The sequence below is a fragment of the Vipera berus genome (assembly GCF_964194415.1).
Source record: "Vipera berus genome assembly, chromosome: 3".
Taxonomy (NCBI): domain Eukaryota; kingdom Metazoa; phylum Chordata; class Lepidosauria; order Squamata; family Viperidae; genus Vipera; species Vipera berus.
Window position 1 is genome coordinate 200,638,230 of NC_138204.1, and position 26,435 is coordinate 200,664,664.

The window sequence follows — 26,435 nt, forward strand, 5'->3', positions numbered from 1 at the left end:
AAAAACAACACTGCATGTTACCAAAAGTTCACCCATAGTGAAACATGGTAGTGGTGTTATCCTTTCGGGCTCTTTCTTTAGCTGGAACTGGAGTTTCAGTCAAGGTGGGGGGGAATTATGAACAGTTTTATGTACGGTCACTCACGCGCTCGTGACCTCTCGTCTGGACTACTGCAACGCTCTCTACATGGGGCTGCCCTTGAGGACCACTTGGAGGCTCCAACTGGTACAGAATGCAGCCGCGAGAGTTGTGTTGGGAGTCTCCCGATACTCCCATGTTACACCTCTGCTCCGTGAGCTGCATTGGTTACCAGTTGTCTTCCGGGTGAGATTCAAGGTACTGGTAATGGTGTTTAAGGCCCTACATGGCATGGGTCCGGAGTACCTTAGGGAGCACCTGCTGCCAGCATCAACTTCCCTCCGCCCTGTGCGCTCCCACAGAGAGGGCCTCCTCAGGGTGCCACCAATCAGAGAATGTCAATTGGTGGCCCCCAGGGGGAGGTCCTTCTCTGTGGGCGCCCCGGAGCTATGGAATCGGTTGCCGGTTGAGCTCCGGATGGCACCCGACCTTCGCTCCTTCCATTGCGATCTGAAGACATTCTTATTTGAACAAGCCGGCCTCGCCTGAAGGGGGATGGGTTGGGTTTTTATGGTCATTTTTAATATCTGTATTTACTGTTTTTAGCTGGGCATGTTTAATTTTCTTTTAACTTTTGTATTTTTGATATATCTGCCCTGTTCACCGCCCTGAGTCCTTCGGGAGAAGGGCGGTATATAAATAAAATTATTATTATTATTATTATTATTATTATTATTATTATTATTATTATTATTATTATTATTATTATTATTATTATTATTATTAGTTCCAAATAGCAGTCAGTTTTGGCACAAAACCTTCAGGCTTCTGCTAAGATACTTAAAAGGAAATTCAGCTTTGAACAAAACGATCAAAAGCACACCTCCAAATCAACAAGATTGGCTTCTTTTGAAGATTGAAGGTTTGGAATGAGTCTGGACCTGAATCCAATTGAAAATCTTGGGATGACCTAAAGAGGACTGTACACAGGAGATGCCCTTACAATGACAAATTTGAGGCACTTTTGCAAGATTGGGCAAAACTTCCCCAAGGCAAGATGGGCCATGCTGATAGGCTCCTACTCCCAAAGACTGAAATAAAGCTGTCGTCCTTCTGTGTGTGCAAATTAACACATTGTGCTTTTAATATACCCTCAAATTTCTGATTTCTTAGTGTGGCTGTAGTTCAGTAAATCTTAATTTAAGTTATAAGTTATTATCTTTGTATATTAATAGCAAATTCTTTATTCTGTTTCCATTATAATCTGAAATGGAGTATTTATGGACTTCCAGATTTTGGGCTACATTACATAGGATTCCCAATCAACGTGATTTTGGGAACTGTAATTTAGTAACAGCAGGAAACATACGAGCTACCTAATTTTGATCACTTTTGCTTGAATTTTCCATCCCCTAAGGTTCATTTGTTTGGTTAGTGTATTGTGTTGCTTCTAGCATATATGCTTTGATAACTAGCTTTTCAGAACACTTTTAACTGATTATGAGCTAATATGGAGATTACTTCTCACAATATAGTCAAATACTAGAGATATTGGCACTATATAATGGCTTAACACAACTTTTATTAGAAAAGTTATACATAACAGCAACTATTTTCAAGAATATTAACCTTGAAAAGCAACATAAATGGACTAACAATTTTTAACAAGAAACTAATGACCTTCTCTATAATCAAACATTCAAGTTATCTACAATGTCTCTTTGTACAAAGGGAGAAAATCATGGTTGTACAGGCACATCATGTCAAAAATAAAGTTGCAGTAACTATTTTATACATTTGTTTCCTCAAGGGTTATTAAAACATCGCAAATTTTAAAACATTCACATAATTTTACACTTGGACATATATTGAATCTCAGTCCCAAACGTTAATCATTTCACAAAAGTGCCAACATTTAACTTTTTTAAAAAAATTTGCTAAGAAATGTTAACATCTATCCATCCACATTCACATGATTTCTGGTTTGGCCTGATTCTAGTAGTAATAATAAAGTCTTTATTTAAAAAAAATAGTAAAAAACCAAACGGGGGATTGTTTGAAAAGCTATTCAGTGTCCATTATTGGAAAATACCCCATTACAAAAGCTGTAAAGATAGCCAGGTCTATTAATAATTACACAACAAGATTACTTTTAATAAATGCAAGTTTACCTGCTTCTAAAATATACATCTGAAGCCTGCTGTCCTTTTAGGGCCAATGCTGTCTCACATAATTATTAGGAAATTTATACAAATTTATCTTGCTCCAACTCTTGAGACCCACCTAGTTATCAGTTTCCAAAAACCAAATTACTTATAATCTAAAGGTATGACATTTCATGTACATAAAATCCCCTAAGAAAGGTAAATGCTTGAAGAGGTTTAATCTCAAATGAGGAAAAAGCTTAATCCAACAAGCCTGCTGCCCTCATAGCTACCTGATGCCAGAGGTGGACCACTCTGAAAAGGAATGTAATATATACTACCAGAAATGTTTTACACATGAAGCAAGCCCTTTTTTTAAAACAAAAAACCACTTTTTCCCTATGGGTACCCATTTGCATTTAAGTCCTAGAGCTGCTTCAATCCTTATTCTACAGAAAACATGGCACAGCAAGGACACCTGCCTGCTAGGCACTGACATTCACCATGGCAGCTCCAAAAAGCACCACTGGTAGTAGGAAGATGACCAACACCGGTGCAAACGGGGCAGGCAAGATCACTCATACAAGGAAGAAAGCTCAGAATGTTAGATCTATTTGGCAAATCAGTCATGAAGTAAAAAGTTGGCCATTATTGGGTCTTCTGGAATTGATTAAAATATTGAAATAAGAATCATTAGTCAGTTAGATGCACCATTATTGCACAAATCTGCTTTGAATTGGTGTGTTTTTTTAAAAAAAAAATAAAAAATAAAAACACTCTTCACGAAGATCCTTGAGTACTGTCTCATCTCTGCAACTGGAATTCAAGTCACCCAGTACAGAAAGGTTACTAGAAATGCAAAAGTGGTAAAAGATAATAGAAACCCCTCCCCAGACACAAAAATTACTGTACATTGACAATGAAACCTAAATTTCTTCCCTTATGGGCCCTGCAATGGGACAACGTGTGAGTACTAACGATGCTAGCTATACAGTAAGCCAACCATTCAAATAATATGGAATCTGGGACCAGGAGTTGCAATGATATCACTATATGGTTCTTCTTGTGTCAACTCGATAGCTTGTTGCTTTTTCAGTACCAAAAAACTGTAGAATTTTGCTGCTGCTTGTTTGCGGTTTGTATTCCGACATAACTCAAGCAAACTGATAGATTTTGCTCCAGTCTTGGCAAGGGCTCTCTGAAAATACAAAAAATAGTTAACCATTATAATTTCCGACTCTCATTCTAAACATTTGTTAATGCCAAGCAATTACAAGAGAACTTATAAAGTGCTTATTACTAGAAGAGCTCCTGCACCCAGTTACAGCCTGAAAAGCTTAAATCAGGGGTGTCCAACCTTGGCAATTTTAAGACCTGTGGACTTCAACTGTCAGAATTCTCCAATCAACATAGCTGATTGAGGACAACCCTGATCTAAACTTAAAATTGGCAAGATTGGTCACCCCAGGCTTAGACCTTCAGGAGACAAAGATAATCAAACATCAATAAAAAAATGACTGATTTAAAAATGTCTAAAATCAGAGGGATTTGTGTTTCTGACTCAATTTGGAGAATACTTCTCTGTATTAAATTTCCTATAATAGGGGCTACAGGGATACACATGCAAATAAGTTTTATTTTTATCTGATTATTGGTTTATCTACCTCAGCAGTGGCCCTTCAGGGTTTCAAGACCAGTTTTTCTAACTATATCTGGAGTTCCATTTGTGCAAAACAGAGCCTGAAAACCTGGGCTGCCTGAAAGCCTCTAGTTAGCCAAAGAATAAAAATATATGTTTGTCAGGAGACAAGTGATATTAAAAAATTCTCTCACACATCATCAAAAATGAACTAATACCTGAAGACCATGAAGCATTTGCTGAGTTCTCTTGTTCCATCGTCGTTCCTCCTGATCCTGGTCACCTCCAGTACCATCTTCTTCCTGAAACGAATTGCATTGAAGACTCAGATAATATAAATTTCTGTCCTAAAAAATGCTCAAGATTAAAAAAAAAAACATTTGCCCCTTACATAAGGATACTACAAAAGTAGGAGCTTTGTAGTTCTTATGTCCACCTAATTTGCTCATTATACACAATTGGCTGGCTGCTGTGGGAAGGTCAAGGTTAAAAAAAAACTTTCCCAAATTGAGTGAGAGCAGCAATTAATAACTGCAACTACTAGGTCTTCACATTTTCATTCAAAATTTCTGAATTTAATATACATCAGTTTTTTCCAGCTTACATTCCACCTGGACAACTAAAAATCAATTACCAAACAAGTGTGCCTTGATCAGATTTCTAGGTGTTGGAAGTCCATAAGCCCAGGCTCAGGAAAAATGCTACAGGTTGTGAATTGTTTAGACAGAGCAAATGGAAAAACTTGTGAAATCCTGGATACAGGTTAGATTAATTAATAGCAGATAATACACTCCTGAACATAAGTGCAAATTCAAAGATATAAGTCAGTCTTTTAAGGTGGACAAAACAAGTCCCTAAAAAGGCATTTACAGAGATATGCCCACGACTATAACATTTCAAACACTTCTTATAGATGCAGTTGAACAAATTTTGAAATGTTATCCTTTATATTCACAAAAGCAATATGGAAAAATAACAATGTACAAGATCATATTCATGCATTTTTAGAATAATGAAAGAATTAGTGTAATATTTTGATGAACCAGATGGTAACCAAAAGTATGTAGAAATACTGAATTATTACAGAGCATCCAACAGTAACTCAATCTCCTTCCTTCCTTCCTTCCATCCATCATTGCATTCTGGATCAGCTGAAGCTTTGAGTGGTTCAAAGACAGCCTCACATAGTGTACATTGCAGTAATTGAGCCAAAAAGTGACTAAGAGATGATTGACTGCTGTAGATCAACTTACCTCCTCCTCCTCTTCCTCTTCCTTTTCCTTCTCTTTTTCCTTTTCTTTTTCAGGCAAAAGCTCTAGCTCTGGAATTAGTTGACATATATTCTGAGGTTCTTCTGGAGGCAATTCCACTGGGGGCATTTCTATCTGTTGTAATGGTTGGGGCTGATGACAGAAACATTCAAGTTTTAACAATTAAAACCAGACTTGGTTTTTCAAAATCCTCAAACATAATCTAATTATATAAATATCTAGATATATCCATTTATTAAAATCTGTTCAAAAATTTTGCTTGCATCCTCCCCAATGTTCACTTTCATTGGATAAGAAAATTCGGTGTGGCCAAGGAGAGCACGTATAAAGGCAGCACTTACTTAAAATCAATTAAACAGAATAGATGAACTCCACTGATGTACCATGATATTTTGTTAAAGATAGCCTTTTTGTCATTGTTTACTGTGAGCATACTGGCACACATTAGATATACACACACTGAATCTGAATGTTCTGCTTGAGACACCCAGAAGCCTCCTCCCAGAAGGTAACAAGGAAAACAGGTCACGAAGAGGATGTGTAGCATCCTAGACAATCCTGTGGATCCTGCTCGAGCATCGCTTATATCCCACGTCCTGGATAGAAGGAAGTGAACTGCCAATAATCTTTTCTGCCATCCTCACCTCTCTGCACTGCCTTCCTGTCCGAAGCAGTGATGCTTCCAAACCAGACGGTAATGCAACATGATGGGATGCTCTCGATTGTCCCTCTACACAACCACTATAAAACCACTGAGCAAGCAAGGCACCAGAAAGTCAACATACATTTTTGTTGTTAGTTTTTCCCCCCGATTATGGGGGATATTAACCAATGAAAGGATAAGCAATAACCAGTGAAAATGCCGAAAGGTCATCATCCACTTGTGCCAATTTACACTACTGGAAATTGGATAAATGACCCCCAAATGGACCTCCTTATGACATTTGGTATTGCTTTGAAGTCATTAGAGAGATAAGCATTATACTTTATTGTTCAGCAATATATCTGGATTTTAAATACATTCTTTCACTCACAGGGAGCACAGGTTCCGGTTCCACTTGTACAGCCTTTCGCTTTACGCCCGTCTGAGGTGGAGGGGGTGGCATGACTGATTCATCTAAATTGGTCCTACTGCCTTCCATCATGGATTCCTGCAGGCGACTCGGCTCTTCTAAAATGGGCTCATCTATTACAAAAATAACACCAATGAATGACTATTTTTCTCAGTGCTGGGAGTCCTTTTTATCTTTACAAAAGGACAAATTCTTCTTTTAACCCAGAAGGCAGCAATACACATGAAGCAAGTGCACATTTTGCACAGTAAGCTGCACAGCTTTTTAAATGCATTCTACTGAACAGTCAAAAAACAAGCCATTCAAGACACAAACCAATAACATTGCGTTGCTGGTCTTCGCGAGGTACTTCTGGATTCTCAAAATCTTTAAGGAACTCATCCAGATTATCAGCTTCCCCACCTTTCCTCCTCTTTCTAAGATCTTCTGGTACAAGAGGTGTAAGACAGCGAGTAAAAAGCTTCAAATAAAAAAAAAGTAAATTATTTCTTTAATTGACAAATGCTGCTTGGTTATCTAGCTCAGGCAGTTCAATGTTAACCTAACATCAGACTGTAGCCATCTACATACTAAAATAGATAATGTTGGATATGCACCAACTATAAAGTTAATTACTATAAATTGATTAGAGGTGCCTCACTTTAGGGAGCTGATGGGCACTGAGGTTTGGTACAGCTTTTTATTAGCTGTGTCAGGCTTTTCAGGGAGCACCCAAATGGCACTTAGGAGGGCCTTTCAGGCTTCAACCTAGTTTGAGTATAGTTCAGTCTAATTTTACTTTATGTTTTTATTAGTTTATGTATCTTTCATTTGTATCCCTTTGTTTAGTATATATTGCTTACTTCTCTCTTTCACCTAAACTGCTAAGAGTCCTTAGAGATTTCACATTCTATAAATGTGAAGAAGGACAATGCCTCACTTGCACAATTTATTATTAGAAAATGTAAGAGTCAGTTACTGGCAGCCAGTCGTGCTGTCCAAACCTTCTTATACTTTTGGGGAAGTTCTAGGAGTTGCAGTTCTGGCATATCTTCGGTGACTAAATTGATAAAGGATGGTTTAATATTATTTGCAATAACTATTCATTACAAAATTTCCAAAAATTTGTTTAGCTCACCTTCAGCAGCCTATTATTCCAAAGAGGCTGAGCAGGAAGAGAGAAAAGTTTTTCAACACCTCCAGTCTCTTTCCACATCATTAATTTCTTAGTAGGAGGTGCCAAATCCAGTGTGGTGACAATGTCAGAATAATCACTTAGTTGGGCTCTGATGGTCTTGCTGTCCAGTTCCTTCACACTATCTACAATCAGTTTTCTCTTCCTCTTTGCTTTGGTTTCTTTAACTATTTAGGAAAAAAATGTATTAAGACACTGGACATTACAACATTGCTCCTATTGATAATTAAATTATAGTATTTAGGGTTTTCTTACAACTATTTTACAATTTATGCACAAAGGAACCCTTTCAAAATCTGCTTAAAATGTTTTTAGTGTAAGAATGATTCTGTTTTAACATTCAGAAAAGAATATACTCCTACAATTCTGGTTAGACTAGGTAACATGAGATATTTGTTAGAAGCTTCAATGAGACCATTCAAAGAAGAACTACAAGTACTGAAGACGTAGTTCTGCCAGCGGGCCTGGGGAACTCAGAGCAGGATGGAGACCATTAAATGGCTGGTATGAATGTGTGTTGTTGCCAAAAGGGGGAAGGGGGGGGTGTTATTTTATTATTTTTCTTATTATTTTCACTTCTTTTATATGGTGTTTTTATATCCGTGTAAGCCACTTTGAGTTGCCATGTGTTATTAGGTGGCAATTTTCTAAATAAATAAATGAGAAAAGATGCTTGAAGACTGGACACAGGCCGTGAGCATGTACACCACGCAAATGGGGCTGCGAGCATGAGCACAAGGCTCTTAGCAACGCCAGAGCTAGGTTTGCAGCGATGCTATCACCGGTGCAAGGATCACGCCGCCAACCCACAAGGCTTACCCCACAGCCCGCAGCAATACCGCCACTGGCGCAAAGATTGCACCACCGCCCCACACGAGGCTTGTGCTGCAGCTCGCCTGTTAACGCCCGCACAAGGTTGTGGCATGCTGCCACCTGCATGTAGCGCGCAGCTGCCCACCTGCCACTCACAGTGCTCCCGCCATCCACCATGCAAGGTTCCTGGCAACGCAGCCGCCACCCTCGCAATACTAGTGACGCTCCTGCACAACACTCATGGTAACAGTGGCATGAGGGAGTGAGCACACACGCGCGTGCACTGCCCAGCTACTGATGTGGCCCGGTGGCCAAGGCCCGGTAGTGGGCCGTGGCCCATAGGTTGGGGACCTCTGATCTAACTGGAACAATATGGATCAAAGAGAACTGTAACCAAAAGTTTTTCCTATTTCACAAGCAATCTTTTTTAAAAAAAATTTGCCAGATGCAGTTTTAAAATAGCACTTGGTCTAATGGTTGAGGCAGTTCATAGCCTTGGCCATGAAAGTCAGTTGGGTGACCTTGGGCCAGTCACTCTCTTTCAGCCCAACTCACCTCACCAGCTTGTTGTTATGGGGAGAAAAGGAGAAAAGTGTGTTAGATATGTTCACCACCTTGAATTATTTATACAAGTAATAAGGGTGGGATACACACACACACACACACACACAATAATACTAACAAAACAAGAGCTTCTTTTGACTTTAATTCCTGATGACTTTGTGTATACATCTATATACGTTTTCTCTAAAGTAAAATGGAATGGCTTGCCATTCCTTTCTTCCAAGACATTTTGTTTTAACTTCCTGGTCTAAAATGTAATGCTGTAATTCCTTGATGGTTTTCCACCCAAGTACTAGCCAGATCTGACAATGCATAACTGTCTGAAATCAGCCCATGCTGATTAGACTCAATTATTCCCAGAATTTATCAATGGCTAGAAAAGATTTATAGATCTGATGACAATCTATGTAATGGAGTGAACAATCAGAAAGTGTATCTGGGATGAACCAAGCTGGAACATACGTTGCGAGTTTTATCTGATCATATCTGGAAGATGAAAGCTGGCCAGTGTGTACGAGACAATATCCTGAAACCTTTGCTTAATACCTTCCTCATTTAATTATAGTTATTCTGTCAACGGATAGAAGAGGCATCTGCCTGCAGGTATCATGTTTACTATTTAATTGCAATAACTAATTAATATAAAACTTTAAAGCTCTACCATCCTCAAGGGATTAAATAATTTTAAATATAAAGCAACAAGAAATCACATACCTAGTGATTTACTTTTACTTAAAATGCAAAGGCTGATCTTTTATGAAAAGTAAGCCATCAGAAAAGCTTAAGATTTTCATGTGCTTAAAAAAAAAAGGCAATAGCGGTGCCAATAGTAGGCATATTACAGACAAAAACAATTAAAATTTACCAGTGATATCAATGGGCTCTAAAGCAAAGGCTTCTTCTTCATTTGGAACCAGTGTTGTCTGATCAGTCATGGTTGGCAAGGGTTCTACTGGATCTGCAGAGTCTGGACTATCTGGTCCTCCCACTGTGAATTAGAGAATGAAGTAAGTTTTTGAAAGTATTTTAGAGCCACAATATGAAATACAAGTCAGAGCCACCAAAATTATCTTCCATGGGTTAGAGGCTGCCCATTTTCCCTCTCTGGGTCCTTCCTGGGTAACATTGTCTTCATTCTGTGCCAGCTGAGTATATCATTGGCTTGCTTCAGCCAATGTTTCCCCCCCCCCCCTTTTTGGTAAAAGTTAGTGAATACATGAATACCTAGAGTCAATTACATTTGTTTTTTACAAGGCTGTCTATGTGCATTTTTTATCCTAACATGCTAATATGAGCCAGAAACTAACCAATCCAGGTGGTAAAGGGTTAACTTTTCTATACAACCACACACTGTATCCTCATTTTCTAGTTATTTCTATCTAGTCTACCTTGCAATCTGGTTGACTTCTCTCTCACACACACTCATTCATTACTCCATACTAGAGTTCAAATTGAATTTCTACATTTTTCTTCAGGACTTTTAAAAATGGCTCTTTTTAAAAAATCTATGTAAGTAAGTATTCATGACTGCTTCAAGATTTTCTTCCTTTGATTCATAATGGGCTACTGGTTCTACCTCTACAAATATGGAAAGATTTAAAATCATTAGCAAAAAAATGGATGAAATTTCCAACCATTTCTAGATTGCTTCACAAACACGCTAACCATCTTGTTCTGATACATCGATCACCATATTCTCTCGCAATGTGCCTGAGATGGGCAATAATAAGATGAAATTTAATTGGGGCTAGGAGGATGACCAAGAAAAGGTGAGCAACTGGCAAATGCCATTTTCCATTGATGAAATATTGATGCTGAAAATCAGTTGGGATGAGAGAAAAAGAGGGAAGTTAATCCCTGCCTAGAAAAGTATCAACTTTTAATCTATCAGCCTTATGTCTCGCCCCTAGATAGTCCTTTAGCAATTACTGCCGCAATATTAATGATGTAGAAAATATACGTCTGTCAAGTATGCCATTCCATTCACGAAATGCTATCAGTTACAGAACATTTTCAAAAACAAAATACAACTGTTTAAATATTCACTTGAGGCATTATCATCATCATCCATATCATCATGGGGAGGTTGCTCCGGCATCATTACTCCCACTTCTGAAAGCGCAGGTGGGTCATCAAATATCCCTTCTTCAGTGTTGCTGAGAAGTTTGTCAACTGAAATAACAAATCAAGCAGTTGTTAGAAGCATAAATCTTATATGTGTGTTAAATTTAAATTTAACGACAAAGAATTAAAGGGAGACTAGTATAGCTATTTCGAGCTAGATTGGGGATGAAAGGCGAAAGCGGAAGCAGTATGCTCCATCCCATATTTGGGGTAGACCAGGTAGCCCTGATAGACCGGTCTCGCCGGAAAACACTTAAATCTTATATCAAAATGTAAGACTACATGGCATTAAAAGACAGAACGTTTCTAACAGAATATCTATAACTATGAAGTTCTTGGTGCTCACTAAGCTTATTTGTAGACAGTACATTATGCAACTAGAGAACATTAGGGCAAAGTGAGTGTGGAGTTTGCTGTCTGTTTATACATAATAGCTTGTTTTACCAGTTTTGATGGCAGTGTGGTTTCTTCCTTGATGGTTCTATTTGGAAAAGGCTCTATTTGTTTGAAATATGTAGCTTAAGCAAAAATATTTTCATACGTCTTCATTGCAGAAGAATGAATACATACCAAAGAGCATAGGTGATTTTTTGTTTTACAGTGAAAGATAAAACACTTACACATACAAATGGGTAATAAGACAGGGAGTGTTGGTATGCGTTCTGTTATGACAAATTAATATTGAAAAACGTTTAAATGGCTGTAAAAGAGCATGTCCCTGCCTATCTTCTATGAAAACAAGGGAAGGTCAGGGAAACATAAAAATAAGGGGACAGTCCTCCTCCTTACAGATAGTTCTCACTTAGATTAATGAGAATTGGGACTGTGAACTCCATTGCTAAAGTGGCACTGTCATAAAGTATAATGTCCTGTGATATAACAACTTATGGCAGCAGTTTCAACAGTCCCACTTGTCAGAGTTGCCTTTATGGATATTGATGTAAAAAACTATGTTGTCCCATGAGGGAAAAAAATCTTACACCTTTAGTTAGAACTCTACTACATTCATACTACCCTTGTTCTACAGGTAGTTGATGACTAATGTCGACCTACATCTGTTTGCTTAGCAATGGTTCAAATTAACAGTGACCTTGGAAGCGGTGCTTTATGGCAAGATACAAATTTGATAACATACCCAGGATTCCACCATCGTTTCCCTCTCCAAAATCATCCTTGTACTGGTCTTCATATTCCAAGTGATTAGATTTCTCATTAAGATGACTGGTGCTCTGCTCTGGCTCCAGCAGAAGGTTTGAAGTACTAGAGCTTACCAGCATGTCATCTGGAAAAGCACTACCTTCTCTCATCATTTCACGATCATCCATGCCAAAGTCTCCTTTAAAATTAAGGGGAAAAAGAGACAGGTATCTTCAATTATCTGTTCTACACTGTTTTAAATTACAACACTAAATTGCTCTAATTTTTAGTTAGTACGCAGAATATTTTTTATGACCTGCAACGTTCAACACGTAAGATATTATCTTCTTCAGTTCATTTTGTTATTACTCGTTTCATATATATTCTTTGTCCCAGTTGTTTCACTAATGTAGTAGTCTTATAAAGTTATTTTCCCAAGATTAATTATTCATATTCTTTTGACACTGCAATTTTTCTCCAACCTGTGCTTCTCATGAAATATAGCTAACTACTTCTAATGCACAATTATCAGAACCACTGGCATTGCCATTAGAATATATATGCATATTTGGAAGATGTGCAAGTTTTTGTTTACATAAAAAGATTGTAACATTGTGAATTTATTCACTTTAGATTCTGATTAAATCTTATTGCAGAGGTTCTACAGTAGGCTCATTGACCATTAACTCCCTAAAATAGATGCAGAATAATGAAAATTATCCATGCTTGGTGAGGCACTATATGAATTGTTTTAAAAACAAGAGATGGATCGCTGAACACACTAACAAGACCCTGGCCACTGCTTTTTATTATTCTATGTTCTTGTTTTGGGAAATTTTAGACTAAAAATGGAGAATGAATGCTTTAAATATATTACTTTCATACAATTACATTGACTGTAAGAGATACACAAATATTACCTGTGAATAGAAAAACTGATCAAATGAATACTGTATGTAGTTTCAGCTGGAATAAACACTTAAACCTTAACGTAATAGATTCCCATGTTAGCAGATTTCAAATCTGATGGGAGTAAATTTTCTTTGGGCATTCCCCAGCATGTGAAATTGTCTCTCTCATTCTCTAGCTATCATAAAGTTTGCAAGGCAATTTTATCTTTATGACAAATACGATATTTAACATTTACTTAATATATAAATATGCAAATCCCAACGTTCATATTGATTTGCACATTTGCATAACAACATCATTACACAAATGAACTATATTGATGCTAATGGCATGTTTTGCCTCATATGCATAATGATGTCATTACTCAAAGGTCATAAATTGTTGCAATGTCATTTTTTTTTTATTAAATGGACATTCAGGAATAACCAATGCCGCTCCTAAGAAATAGGCCATTAAATAAATTTTCACTGTGAAGTTTAATTGTGCAAGATCCTCAGCACTTTGTAAGCATTCCTCAAACCAAGGAGAAAAAAAGCTATGCTTATTTATGGTTATTAAAATATCAATGTATTTTGTTTATTTGTACAGGTAGTCCTTACATTACGAAAATAATGGAGGCCGGTCATTAAGCTTTTACAACTTTTCTGCATAGATTGTAAAGCAACCACTGCAGTCGTTAAGCAAACCCATGGCTTACTATGGGCCAGTTTTGCAGAAAGCTGGAAGTAAATGTGATCATGTGAAGTGGGATGCTGCAAATAGCCATAAATGTGGCCCAGTTGCCAAGCACCCAAAGTATGGTCATGTGACCATGCAAACCCCATCACCAGAACTTCAATTTCAGGTTGTACATACCTCTCAGGTAAGTCTGTGTAACTTTGACCGATTGCTAAATGAATGGTCATAAGTCAAGGACTACTTACTTATACTTTGTAATATCTATATCAACTGATTTTACAAAAATACAAGAAACTAAGCATAAATCCTATTTAAAACATGCATGCTTTACCGAAGTCATTTTCCTGAAGTATGCTGATGTTTCCCACTTCTTCTCGCATTGTAATTTCTTCCACTCTGCTTTGGTTCAAGCTGAATTGTTGAGCCACATCAATATCACTTTCAAGACATAAAGATTTTTAATTAGAAATCATGCAAGAAGACAACCATATATTAATCTTCATTAAATAAAGCCACTTTAGTAAATTAATGAAATAGTAATGTGGGTTAATATTTTAAAATCCAGATTACAAAACTCAAAATGTTATTGATCACACAGGTGTATTATTACAGCATATCTTCCAAAAGAGTAAAAACAACTTTTTTTCTAACCAGTAGAATGGAAATTCTTTCACTGTTTGTTTTCTGCTCCAATACAGCAATAATAAAGACATGGGTAAGCTACAAATATCTCAATAATTATCTTAGAATCAGAAAATAAGTGCTTACTCTAAATCTGGCAATGGTTGATCGAAATCATGAAATTCTTCAGGCAAAGTGATAGCATTGTAAGCAGCTTCTCTATTTTCCTCAGGCAAATCAACCACACCTTAAAAAAACATTACAGGCTCTTAAGGTGACATTTTTAAAGAAAATATCTTGGCACTCTTGCTGATCATATTAACTGCAGCATACATTTTCACAGACAATAAACTATTCAATAAAGTAGAATAGGATTCAGTCATTATACCTAAGTTAGACTGTACTTGGTGATAAAACTGATTTTAAAGATTACAAATGGAATACCCTGACTTTACATGACAATATCAAACTGGATTCAAAGAAACTATATAAGCACAACTATTCCAAAATAATTGTCAAGGCCCAGTTAGGTCCAATCATATTACAATAGTCATTAGGAAGTTACTAAATAATCTAGGGAGGGGGAAATCACATGGTACATATTCTATTATATTTAAAAGATTGTACTCTAAAGTAAACAAAATTATACCATTCATGAACTAGTAACAGCTGTATAAAAACAAATATGCATCAAATACCTGGACGGAAAGCCATCTTAATCTTAATGAATGCCTCATTACAATCTGCAAGGAGATATTTAGCTTTCCTATGATAGATTCTAACAACTCCCAATAAAAGGTGTCCTGAAGTTCGAAGAGCCATCTTCACCTGAAAAATTATTTATAGTTAATTGTAACTAAGAAACAAATAGGAAGGCAATTCCTTAAACCCTCATATCCTACCTATATTATGTACATCTTCTTTCCCCTGTCCTTATCACTTTCCACAGAGGGACGATTGAGAGCATCCTGTCATATGGCATTACTGTCTGCTTCAGACAAGAAGACGGTGCAGAGAATGGTGAGTGGGGAGCATGGCAGAAACGATTATTAGCAGTTCCCTCCCTTCCATCCAGGACATAGCATATAAGCAATGCTTGTGCAGGGTCCGCAAGACTGTCTCTGGGACACTGCACATCCTCTTCACAACTGATTTTCCTTGTTACCTTCTAGGAGGCTTCGTGGTATCCGAAGCAGAACATCTAGATTCAGTCATAATTTCGTCCTATACAGTTTTAATCTTTGCTGTAAAGTGTCCTCTTTCCATTATGTAGTCAAGATGGACACTAATTGATATTTATGTTATTTATAAGCAGGGGTCTTCAAACTTGGCCCTTTTATGGCTTGTGGACTTCCACTCCCAGATCTAATTCTGGGAGTTGAAGTCCATAAATCATAAAAGAACCAAATTTGAAGACCCGTTTATAAGTAAGGGTGTAGGTTTATACATATGTTGTATATAGAATGTTTAAGTGCTATGTTTAAGTGTATGTGTACACTTTGAGAGCAACTAAAATTCTTTTTTAATGTGCCCACAGTAAAAATGATAATAAAGGTTATCTAGTTAAATCTCAAATTAAAATATGTAATTTCTTTTATTGCCATTCAGTTTATCAAACAAGGAACACTTTGCAATGTCAAATATATTGTACTATCAAAACTATGAAATGACTTAAAACCTAACTGATTTATGGTCATTTGAACTGTTATCTTCATTGTCTATCAATATTATTTTATCTTTCTTTTTCATTCACAATATGAGGAAGCCAATATAGTTGTTCATATTCATGCCTATTCTGCCCACAACACACCTGTGAGAGACAGTGACTGGCCCACAATCAGCCAGCCGGCTTTCATGTCCAAGAGACACCCAAAACTGTCTCTTGGTTGCTAGGTCAGCACCTTAACCACTACGCCAAACCGGCCTTCTAAACCTAAATTTATTCAAACTATTTAAAAGAGCTGCCCATCTCATAACTGGACTCTGAGCAGCATACAGATTAAAACCACCATGGATGGTATATAATACCGGTATATAATACCGCAGGATGATGTAAGTGTGGTTAAAACAGTAACCCCCACATTATTAGCAGAGCTTAATTATCCTTCTGGCCTGAATGTCTGATGAAACAGTCAGGTTTTCAGAACCTTTCAAAACACTAACAGAGATCCACAAAAATGACATTGTTTAGTAGAAAGACCCAGAGCACACCCTTCCTGATAGAGTAGAGATATAAAATGTTATTGAGAAGATAGATAGTTGGTTTACTGCTCTGAAGGAACGTGGCAGTGGAGCTCTTTCAGTCAAGATTCAAGCCTGGCCATATAACACAGACACTACATTGACCAGGTTGTTGATCTTTTGCAAGCATTTTTTATATAATAATTATGCAAATTTATTGGCTGTTTCAGGAACTTTTAACCCATGGAAATAAATGAATACTGGTAATATATTTCAGAGAAAAATAAAGTTAAACAAAACTGCATCAGAGAAAGAGATAAGAAACTTTTGTGTGTGTGTGGAGGGGGAATGGCTAGTCTCTTTTTCTTGCTGATTATTAATTTTAGCCCAGTCTAAAAAAAATAAGCTTTATATATTCAGCCCAATCCTTTACTGAAAACTTTAGAAAATAATGAGAAGACTTATAATAACTGCTATTAAAGAAAGTCAGTTTCTACTATTCTAGATCATGCTTTATTTAGTGCAAATTGTTAACACCATATGTGATACGATATGGAGCTGTATTCTCAGAATTCTAAATATAAAACAAACTTTTTAAAGCAGTGATAAAAATTAAAAGAAAACCAAGTCCCAGTGTCTCTTGCTTTAAGTATGTTTGTTAAATTCTGCATGGGAGGACATACAACAACGAACCATGGTAACTAAATGGTACCCATTTAACTGCAATGTAATTTCTCAATGCAGGAAGGAGATAAACAGGAATAAGCTCTCTCATTCATATCTTAATCCAAACACTCAAATATATACATTTGTTGACAATTCCAAACTAAACTCTGGACTTATATATTGATAAAACTAACTAAATAATTCAGTAATACCTATGGATGAATGTATGCTTGTATACCAATTTCCCATATACCACAAAATATAATCATAAAAATACCTTAGGTGAGATGATGCTCTCTACGCTACTTTCCAAATTGCATTCAAACACGTGGGCTTTGGTTAGCTTTTTGTCCCAATGGGCCGCCAGCCATATTTTAGCTAGCGGCCCTCTTTTGCTCAGGACAAAGTGAGCATAAAACATTGTGCCAACACTCTATGCAGAACCTGCAAAAAAAAAAGGTACATTAAATATGTCAGAGGTGTACACTAATTCCAGCAAAATATTTCATACATAATATAGGTAGGTATTAAATGCATGCTCAGGTTTGGCTTATGGCCACTCACAAGCCTGGCAAACAGCCATACTCAAATCATTTTCAAGTGAACATTGAGGCACAACCTGTTCTTTAGAACACACGGAAACCCAGTGAATCTAAAATGACAGCAAACCTTTTGCTCTTTCTCTCCCATTCACACACACACACACATATACTCATCCACACTTAGTTATATCCTTCTCAACTTGGCCAGAGTGATAGAAGCCAAGTCTATGATACAAAAACAACTCAAAGGCTTCAGGACCCCCTGTATCCCCCAAAGTCCTTAGAATATATTAAGAGAACTACTCTGATCATACAAAGGGAATCACTAAAAATAATGTCCACTTTTGTGCCCACTCCATATGAACATACTAATGTGGACACTTTTGGAAGATGTTCCATTTTGCACTTAGAAACAGTTGCATAATGTGACGGGTCCAACTCATAAGCAGAGCAGCAGCTTCATTAAGCACAAGCTGAAGTATCCAAGTGGCCTTCCAAGTCAGATATATGTACTATCCATTATAATTGTCCAGTTGATAGATAACAAGAGTACAACTATCATCAGTGTGCCCCTTCCTATGAATGTCTTCCACCTGCTCTTTTGTTCATTGTGAAAAAGCACAATCCTATTGAGAAACAAGATTGGTTATGTTTGTCAAAGAACAGCGACTTCATCTTGTTTCTGTGCTTGTTTCTCCCCACCTATCTTCTAACAACCTTCAAACACCACAGTAGAATGCCCACATCTCCTAACTGAATATGAGTTTATAGCCTTGTCCTATCATCTTCTCACTCATCTTCTGCCAACATTGCTACAGCCATCTCTTCATCTGATTCATGTTTCAGACCTTTTCGATACACCAGGTACCCCTTGGGATTGGAAGCAATCCTATCTGTTATATTTGCTACTCTATATTGCAAAGGTTGACTAGGTATCTGATGAAATTGTCCTCCAAATCTGAGAAGCTGCCCGAACATCAGAGGATCCATCAGTTACAGTGAGGGGGAAAAAGTATTTGGTCCCCTACTGATTTTGTACATTTGTCCACTGACAAAGAAATGGCCAGTCTATAATTTTAATGGTAGGTTTATTTTAACAGTGAGAGATAGAATAACAACAACAAAATCCAGAAAGTTATAAATTGATTTGCATTTTACTGAGTGAAATAAATATTTGATCCCCTATTAATCAGCAAGATTTCTGGGTCTTAGGTGTCTTTTATACAGGTAACAAGCTGAGATTAGGAGCACTCTCTTAAAGGAAGTGCTCCTAATCTCAGCTTGTTACCTGTATAAAAGACATCTGTCTACAGAAGCAATCAATCAATCAGATTCCAAACTCTCCACCAAGGCCAAGGCCAAAGAGCAGTCCAAGGATGTCAGGGACAAGATTGTAGACCTACACAAGGCTGGAAAGGGCTATAAGACTATCGCCAAGCAGCTTGATGAGAAGGTGACAACAGGTGGTGAAATTATTCACAAATGGAAGAAACACAAAATAACTGTCAATCTCCCTCGGTCTGGGGTTCCATGCAAGATCTCACCTCGTGGAGTTTCAATAATCATGAGAATGGTGAGGAATCAGCCCAGAACTACACGGGAGGATCTTGTCAATGATCTCAAGGCAGCTGGGACCATAGTCACCAAGAAAACAATTGGTAACACACTATGCCGTGAAGGACTGTAATCCTGCAGCACCCGCAAGATCCCCCTGCTCAAGAAAACACATATACAGGCCCGTATGAAGTTTGCCAATGAACATCTGAATGATTCAGAGGAGAACTGGGTGAAAGTATTGTGGTCAGATGAGACCAAAAACGAGTTCTTTGGCATCAACTCGCCATGTTTGGAGGAGGAGAATTGCCACCTGCGACCCCAAGAATACCACCCCCACCATCAACCATGGAGGTGGAAACATTATGCTTTAGGGATGCTTTTCTGCCAAGGGGACAGGACAACTTCACCGCATCAAAAGGACTATGGACAGACCATGTACCGTCAAATCTTGGGTGAGAACCTCCTTCCCTCAGCCAGGCATTGAAAATGGGTTGTGGGTGAGTATTCTGGCATGACAATGACCAAAAACACATGGCCAAGGCAACAAAGGAGTGGCTCAAGGAGAAACACATTAAGGTCCTGGAGTAGCCTAGCCTGTCTCCAGACCTTAATCCCATAGAAAATCTGTGGAAGGAGCTGAAGGTTCGAGCTACCAAACGTCAGCCTTGAAACCTTAATGACTTGGAGAGGATCTGCAAAGAGGACTGGGACAAAGTCCCTCCTGAGATGTGTGCAAACCTGATGGCCAGCTACAAGAAATGTCTGACCTCTGTGATTGCCATTAAGGGTTTTGCCACCAATACTAAGTCATGTTTTGCGAAGGGATCACATACTTACAGTATTTCACTCATTAAATGCAAATCAATTTACAACTTTTTTGAAATGCATTTTTCTGGATTTTTTTTGTTGTTATTCTGTAAAAATAAACCTATCATTAAAATTATAATCTGATCATTTCTTTGTCAGTGGGCAAACGTACCAAATCAGCAGAGGATCAAATACTTTTTTCCCCTCATTGTAACTGGTGCATCTTGCCTGGGAAGATTGTTGGCACAGATCAATTTTATACTCACAAGGAAGATTAAAATGTCCCTGACAAACCAATTCTCTCTCACCTGCTTCAAGGCAAAAACCAGATCTAAAGTGTACTTGCAACATGTGGCCCACCCTGTGTTAGGGTCACACAGTTTATTCATTTCACATCATTGCACTTTCTACTTTGCTGCACCTCTCCAGAAATTCTCCCTTCCCCCATTATGGCTTCTAAGACATGAAACTCTGGCAGACAATCTCTTTCCTGCCATTCTGTTCAACTTCACACTATATTTCTTACCAAATATAAGACTAAAATGGAACCACGTTGCCACTCAGTTTGGAACTTCAGTGAGGCACTGATTCCATTCATCCAACATGGCCAATGCAACAACCACTCTCTCCCCATTCCCTCTTTAGTATTATAGTGAATACCCCACCAAATTGTTTTAGTATTACCTTCCTCTTTGACCTTACTCAATTATTTTTTTAATCCCAGTTTCTTCCTCATCAATCTTCCATAGACATCACCTTCTCACTGGATTCTGTGTATTAATTCTACCTTGCTCATACAGTATAATATTAACAAATCAAAACAGTATTAACTATTTAATACGGGATTAACATTTATTATGATAATTGTTCAGTTTCCATGGGAGCTGAAGGCAGTTTCCATGGGCATGGGCATTGCTCTTGCTTGTCTGTTACAAGTTTCAAGTTTATTCAATTTAGTTTATTCAATTCAATTATTCAGTTTATTCAATTCAATTATTCAATTACAGCACCAAGCAAGCTCAATGGTGTCCAGGAGTAGTATATAAATCATCCAGGAGTAGTATATAAATCAGGAGGTGAGGGAGGATCCCTTGCAGGGTCGTGCCGAGGAGTTTAGTCAACATCTGTCGGATAAAATCGCTCGGATTCGGACCGGTTTGGACTCCAGCTGGGCAGAGTCTGGCGATCAGGACGCGGGCGGTCTTGTCAATGTTATCTGGGAGGAGTTTGATTCTGTGACCCCTGATGAAGTGGACAGGATTATGGGGAAGCTGAGTTCCACCACATGTTTATTGGACCCGTGCCCTTCTTGGCTGGTTTATGCAGCTAGGGAGAGGACACGAGGCTGGCTCCAGGCGGTTATATCTGCTTCTTTGAGCGAGGGTTATTTCCCCACCATCTTGAAGGAGGCGGTGGTGAGACCTCTCCTCAAGAAGCCTGCCTTGGACCCAGCTGTATTGAACAACTTTCGTCCAGTCTCCAACCTTCGCTTTCTTGCGAAGGTTGTTGAGAGTGTGGTGGCGCATCAGCTCCCTCTGGTCCTGGATGAAGCGGATTATCTGGACCCTTACCAATCGGGTTTCAGGCCCGGGCACAGCACGGAGACGGCATTGGTCGCTCTGGTGAATGATCTCTGGAGGGCTCGGGATAGGGGATATTCCTCTGTCCTAGTCCTATTAGACCTCTCGGCGGCTTTCGATACCATCGACCATGGTATCCTGCTGCGGCGTCTCAGGGGATTGGGAGTGGGAGGCACGGTTTTTCAGTGGTTCTCCTCCTATCTCCTGGGATGCTCGCAGTCGGTGTTGGCAGGGGGGCAGAGGTCGACCCCTAGGACTCTCGCTTGTGGAGTTCCTCAGGGGTCGGTCCTCTCGCCTCTCCTGTTCAACATCTATATGAAACCGCTGGGTGAGATCATTCGTGGTTTTGGAGTTGGGTATCATCAATATGCTGATGATACCCAACTTTTTATTTCGACCCCAAACCACCCCAGTGATGCCCTCGCTGTGATGTCCCGTTGCCTGGAGGCAGTTCGGGTCTGGATGGGGAGGAACAGACTTCAACTCAACCCTGACAAGACTGAGTGGCTGTACATTCCGGCTTCCCGGGACACCTGGGATGTTCCATCTCTTTCTATGGGGGGTGAGCTTTTGCCCCCTGTGGATAGGGCTCGCAACTTGGGAGTCCTCCTAGATTCACGACTCACTTTGGAGGATCATATAGTGGCCGTGACTAGGGGGGCTTTTGCCCAGGTTCGCCTGGTGCGCCAGTTGCGGCCCTATCTGGACCGGGAGGCCTTATGTACGGTCACTCATGCGCTCGTGACCTCTCGCCTAGACTACTGTAATGCTCTCTACATGAGACTTCCCTTGAAGACTACTCGGAGGCTCCAACTGGTACAGAATGCGGCCGCGAGAGTTGTCTTGGGAGTTTCCTGGTACTCCCATGTTACACCTTTGCTCCGTGAGCTGCATTGGTTACCAGTTGTCTTCCGGGTAAAGTTCAAGGTTTTGGTTATGATCTTTAAGTCCCTACATGGCATGGGTCCGCGATACCTCGAGGACCACCTGCTGCCGGCGTCGACTCCCCTCCGCCCTGTGCGCGCCCACAGAGAGGGCCTCCTCAGGGTGCCTCCTGTCAAGGAATGTCGACTGGTGGCCCCCAGGGGGAGGGCCTTCTCTGTGGGTGCTCCGGCGTTATGGAACCAACTGCCGGTTGAGCTCCGGATGGCATCAGACCTCCGATCCTTCCGTCGCGGGTTGAAGACCCATTTATTTGAACTAGCGGGTCTGGCCTGATGGGGGTACATGGGTTTTTATAGGCTTGTTTTATTATTCTTGTTTTAACTTGGGCCTTGATTTAATTGTCTTTTAATGTTTGTATTGTTATTTATATTTACGCCCTGTGAACCGCCCTGAGTCCCTCTGGGAGAAGGGCGGTATAAAAATCTCAATAAATTAAATTAAATTAAATTAAATCTCAGAACTGTTGTTTTGTGATGATAGGCCTTTGATTATTTTGAAAGTGTTTTAAACATAACTGCTTCAAGCTCAAAATATAAAATGACATAAAAGAGAGCGAGAGATATCACTCATCTCTACTTATCTGTTATGGAATAAGGAGAGGCAGTAAAGGTAGTCCTCAACGTATGACCACAATTGAGCCCAAAGTTTCTGTTGCTAAGTAAAACATTTGTTAAGTGAATTTTGCCCCATTTTACGACTTTTCTTGCCCCAGTTGTTAAGGGAATCATTGCAGATGGTAATCATGGTTAGTAACACGGTTAAGTGAAACTGGTTTCCCCATTGACTTTGCTTTTCAAGTCATAAAAAATAATCACATGATCCCAGGACACTGCAAACGTCACAAATATGAGTCAGTTACCAAGCATCTGAATTTTGATCATGTGATCATGGGGATGCTGTGATGGTCGTAAGTGTGAAAAACGGTCATAAGTCACTTTTTTCAATGATGTTGTAACTTTGAACGGTCACTAAATGAACTGTTATAAGTCAAGGACTACCTGTACAAAGTTTAAATTGACGATGAATTCTAGTAAGATGGTAATATGCTGGGCAAATGTCTTACAAGTTTGACAATTGATGGTACACGTGAAAACCTCTAGTTTTCGACAAGACACCATTGTGGTCTCTATAGCATCTGATATATTGATTCCACAGAGGCATCAACAGATAAAATTTAGCCTTTGTTACCTGTAAAGTTCTCTCACATACATGGGCAGTACTGATGAATACTGGACTATACTTTTATAATTCCAACAAGTTACTGAAATGAATTTAATCCCTGGATAATTTCTGAATTCATTAGCAGAACTAAAGCAAATAGATCACTGTATTTCACCGGGAAAAGAAATTGTTTCTTAAAAGGATGGCTTCTAGTTATTCTACTTGTATTTTTCCACATAAGATAGAATACATACACAAAAAAAAGAAAGGTGAGCCTTTCTACACATATTCAAACAGATGGTCTTTCTAATTATTCTCTCCAAAATTAATACATGCTGAATCCCAAGAGGTTGTTAAAAGGAGTTCAAGAAGGCTAACCATATTAGTTTTCTTTGGAATACTATGTGTGATACTGGGCTTAGAAGTCCCCAGATAAGCACTATGCTTGTGCTAAAGATCTACATCTGTAACCATGTTCCTACAAAGCAAGATGACTGCAAAAGCCTAAGCAAACAGATAACAAGAGTATCTCACTTAAACAGGATTTTCTCCTCTTTTTTTAATCTTCTAAAAGCAATCACCTTGCCTGGGGATGTGACTAAACAAAAACAACTAGGCTCACAAAATTCTCATAGGTGTGTGGATGGAACTGAACCATGGTTTCCTCAATACAAATCCAGCACCTTAATCAATGTATTATATTGACTCATTAAACATCTCTTAACATTGGGGGGGGGGAGGGAACCATCCTATTCTCTATACCAAAGCATGCACATTTTTTATTTGACAATAGAAATAAAGGGGGTTTTCTCTAGGGCCATAACTGTCTTGTTGAATGCCTGTCTCCACTGCAGTCGTTCCTACCTTTTATACCTCCTCAGCCATTAACTCCCTGTAAAATTTGTCCTTTACCAGTCTATTTATACTACTTTTTTTCCTAATGCTTTGATGTCTAGAAAAACACGGAGCAAGACTCAACTTTTCCAAATCCAAGGTGACACAAGATACTTTACATGACTCCGCTACACCCTCAGGCTTTCTCTTGACAGTCTCTCTCCACACCAATCAAATCCTTAAGAAACTGTGGGCTTCAAGGCTCTGTTTTCTAGGCTACTAAAAGCCAGGCCCGAATATTTCAATTTCCCAAGCAGCAGCCAAAACCAAAAACCAGTCAAAGTTAAGTCTTCGCTCTCCCCTCTAATGCTCTCTACATTCGTCAAAGCCGGAGTCAACCTTTTTATACAAGGGGAAGAAAGTCTCCAACTGAAACACGAGAAAATAACCCAACACCAGACAGGCCAATTTCGTCTTGCAACCTAACCCACAACCCCAGAGCTTTTCCGCAGGATCCCGAAGCGATTCACATGGAAATAACTGCCACAGCATGAGCCGGGAAGGCTCCTGATGATTCCCAGCCTCTCGCTTGCTCGCTTTAAGTCTGTAATCGCGGGGAAACCATGGATTTCCCGGTGCAAAACAATAATTTGGGGGGGGAGAGAGAATTCAAGAGGGCCTCTTCAAACTACAGTCCTATATCTCTCTTTTTTTGGAAGGGGGAAGGTTCATTCCGGCTTCCTTTTGAGAAAGAGTTAAAGAGAGGGATAGAGAGCAGTCCTTCTCAACCCCCGCTTAGTTTCGAAAAAGGCAAGGACCAGGCGAGGTCCCGGAACCGAGTGGTGTATGATGTAGGATTACCTCATTTCTAGTTACTTCTAAAACTATTGTAAAGTACAGCGGATCTTATGACAGTTATTGAGATGCATCCAGCACAATAGAACAGCATCCATTACAACCAAATATTTGCATTTGGGACTGTTTAAATATATTTGAATCTGCAAGATGAAGCATTACTTCTTTACTCATTTATTATCATTGAACTTTATTTACTATAGTAAAATTTCCTCGCAAAATGGAATGTATAAAATGATAATCATAGTATTAATACATAATTATATTGTGTACAATCCAGGAAGGCAAGGACCAGGCGAGGTCCCGGAACCGAGTGGTGTATGATGTAGGATTACCTCATTTCTAGTTACTTCTAAAACTATTGTAAAGTACAGTGGATCTTATGACAGTTATTTAGATGCATCCAGCACAATAGAACAGTATCCATTACAACCAAATATTTGCATTTGGGACTGTTTAAATATATTTGAATCTGCAAGATGAAGCATTACTTCTTTACTCATGTATTATCATTGAACTTTATTTACTATAGTAAAATTTCCTCGCAAAATGGAATGTATAAAATGATAATCATAGTATTAATACATAATGATATTGTGTATAATCCAGGAAGGCAAGGACCAGGCGAGGTCCCGGAACCGAGAGGTTTAAAAACCATCAAAGGGCAAGGAAAAGGCCAGCCCTGAAGCCGGGGACCTGCCTCCCAGCTCCGGTCAAAAGCCGTTAATGAGTCGTTCCTCCCTCCGCCTTTCGCAGTGAGCGGGAGCCCAGAGGGGGGACAGTTAGACCCAGGTCAAGGCCTAGTCTTAGTCCGGCTGCTACAGCAGCCGCACTTGCTCTCTTCCCGCCCCCTTCCAGCTCTCACCTCTAGTCCTGCGTAGCCGCCTGAAGAACCGGGCTCCAAGCGCCGCGGAGAACCGCCGAGGCCGCTACCGCCGCCCGCGGATTCCCCCACCCCCCTGCCTGAGCCACTCAAACAAACAAGATGGCGGCCGCTCCTCTTCCTGCCGCCCAAACCAGCCGTTCAAAATTCGGCAGGATGTTTACCGTTTAAAAAAAAGGAAGAGGGGGGGGAGAT

The 26,435-nt window shown here is 39.2% G+C and overlaps 1 protein-coding gene across 4 annotated transcripts; it reads right to left on the bottom strand.

Annotated features, from left to right (window-relative positions):
* Positions 1 to 1,641: 1,641 nt before the first annotated feature.
* RAD21 (RAD21 cohesin complex component) lies at positions 1,642 to 26,364 on the bottom strand. 4 transcript variants are annotated; one of them, XM_081324450.1, is made up of 14 exons: positions 26,223 to 26,364; positions 17,354 to 17,520; positions 14,928 to 15,057; positions 14,377 to 14,476; positions 13,940 to 14,046; positions 12,017 to 12,217; positions 10,804 to 10,929; positions 9,623 to 9,745; positions 7,324 to 7,547; positions 6,522 to 6,666; positions 6,168 to 6,319; positions 5,116 to 5,265; positions 4,081 to 4,164; positions 1,642 to 3,421 (listed from the first exon to the last, which is right to left on the bottom strand). In XM_081324450.1, exons 2-14 carry the CDS (start codon positions 17,495 to 17,497, stop codon positions 3,230 to 3,232), a joined length of 1,878 nt encoding a protein of 625 aa, XP_081180576.1. In that variant the 5' UTR covers positions 17,498 to 17,520; positions 26,223 to 26,364; the 3' UTR covers positions 1,642 to 3,229. The 4 variants fall into 4 exon arrangements, with proteins under 4 accessions (XP_081180576.1, XP_081180577.1, XP_081180578.1 ...); XM_081324451.1 differs by lacking the exon at positions 26,223 to 26,364 and having other exon boundaries at positions 14,928 to 15,217; positions 17,354 to 17,429; XM_081324452.1 differs by lacking the exon at positions 26,223 to 26,364 and having other exon boundaries at positions 14,928 to 15,220; positions 17,354 to 17,399.
* Between the last annotated feature and the right edge of the window lie 71 nt (positions 26,365 to 26,435).

Bases quoted from the DNA above. Each gene is read 5' to 3' on its own strand.
- RAD21 (XM_081324450.1), bottom strand. From the start codon at position 17,497: ATGTTTTATGCTCACTTTGTCCTGAGCAAAAGAGGGCCGCTAGCTAAA. The intron at 15,058-17,353 runs GTATTTTTATGA...ATAATTTTTCAG, and splicing joins AGAGCATCATCTCACCTAAG to GTGAAGATGGCTCTTCGAAC. The intron at 3,422-4,080 runs GTATTAGTTCAT...TTGTATTTTCAG, and splicing joins AAATGCTTCATGGTCTTCAG to AGAGCCCTTGCCAAGACTGG.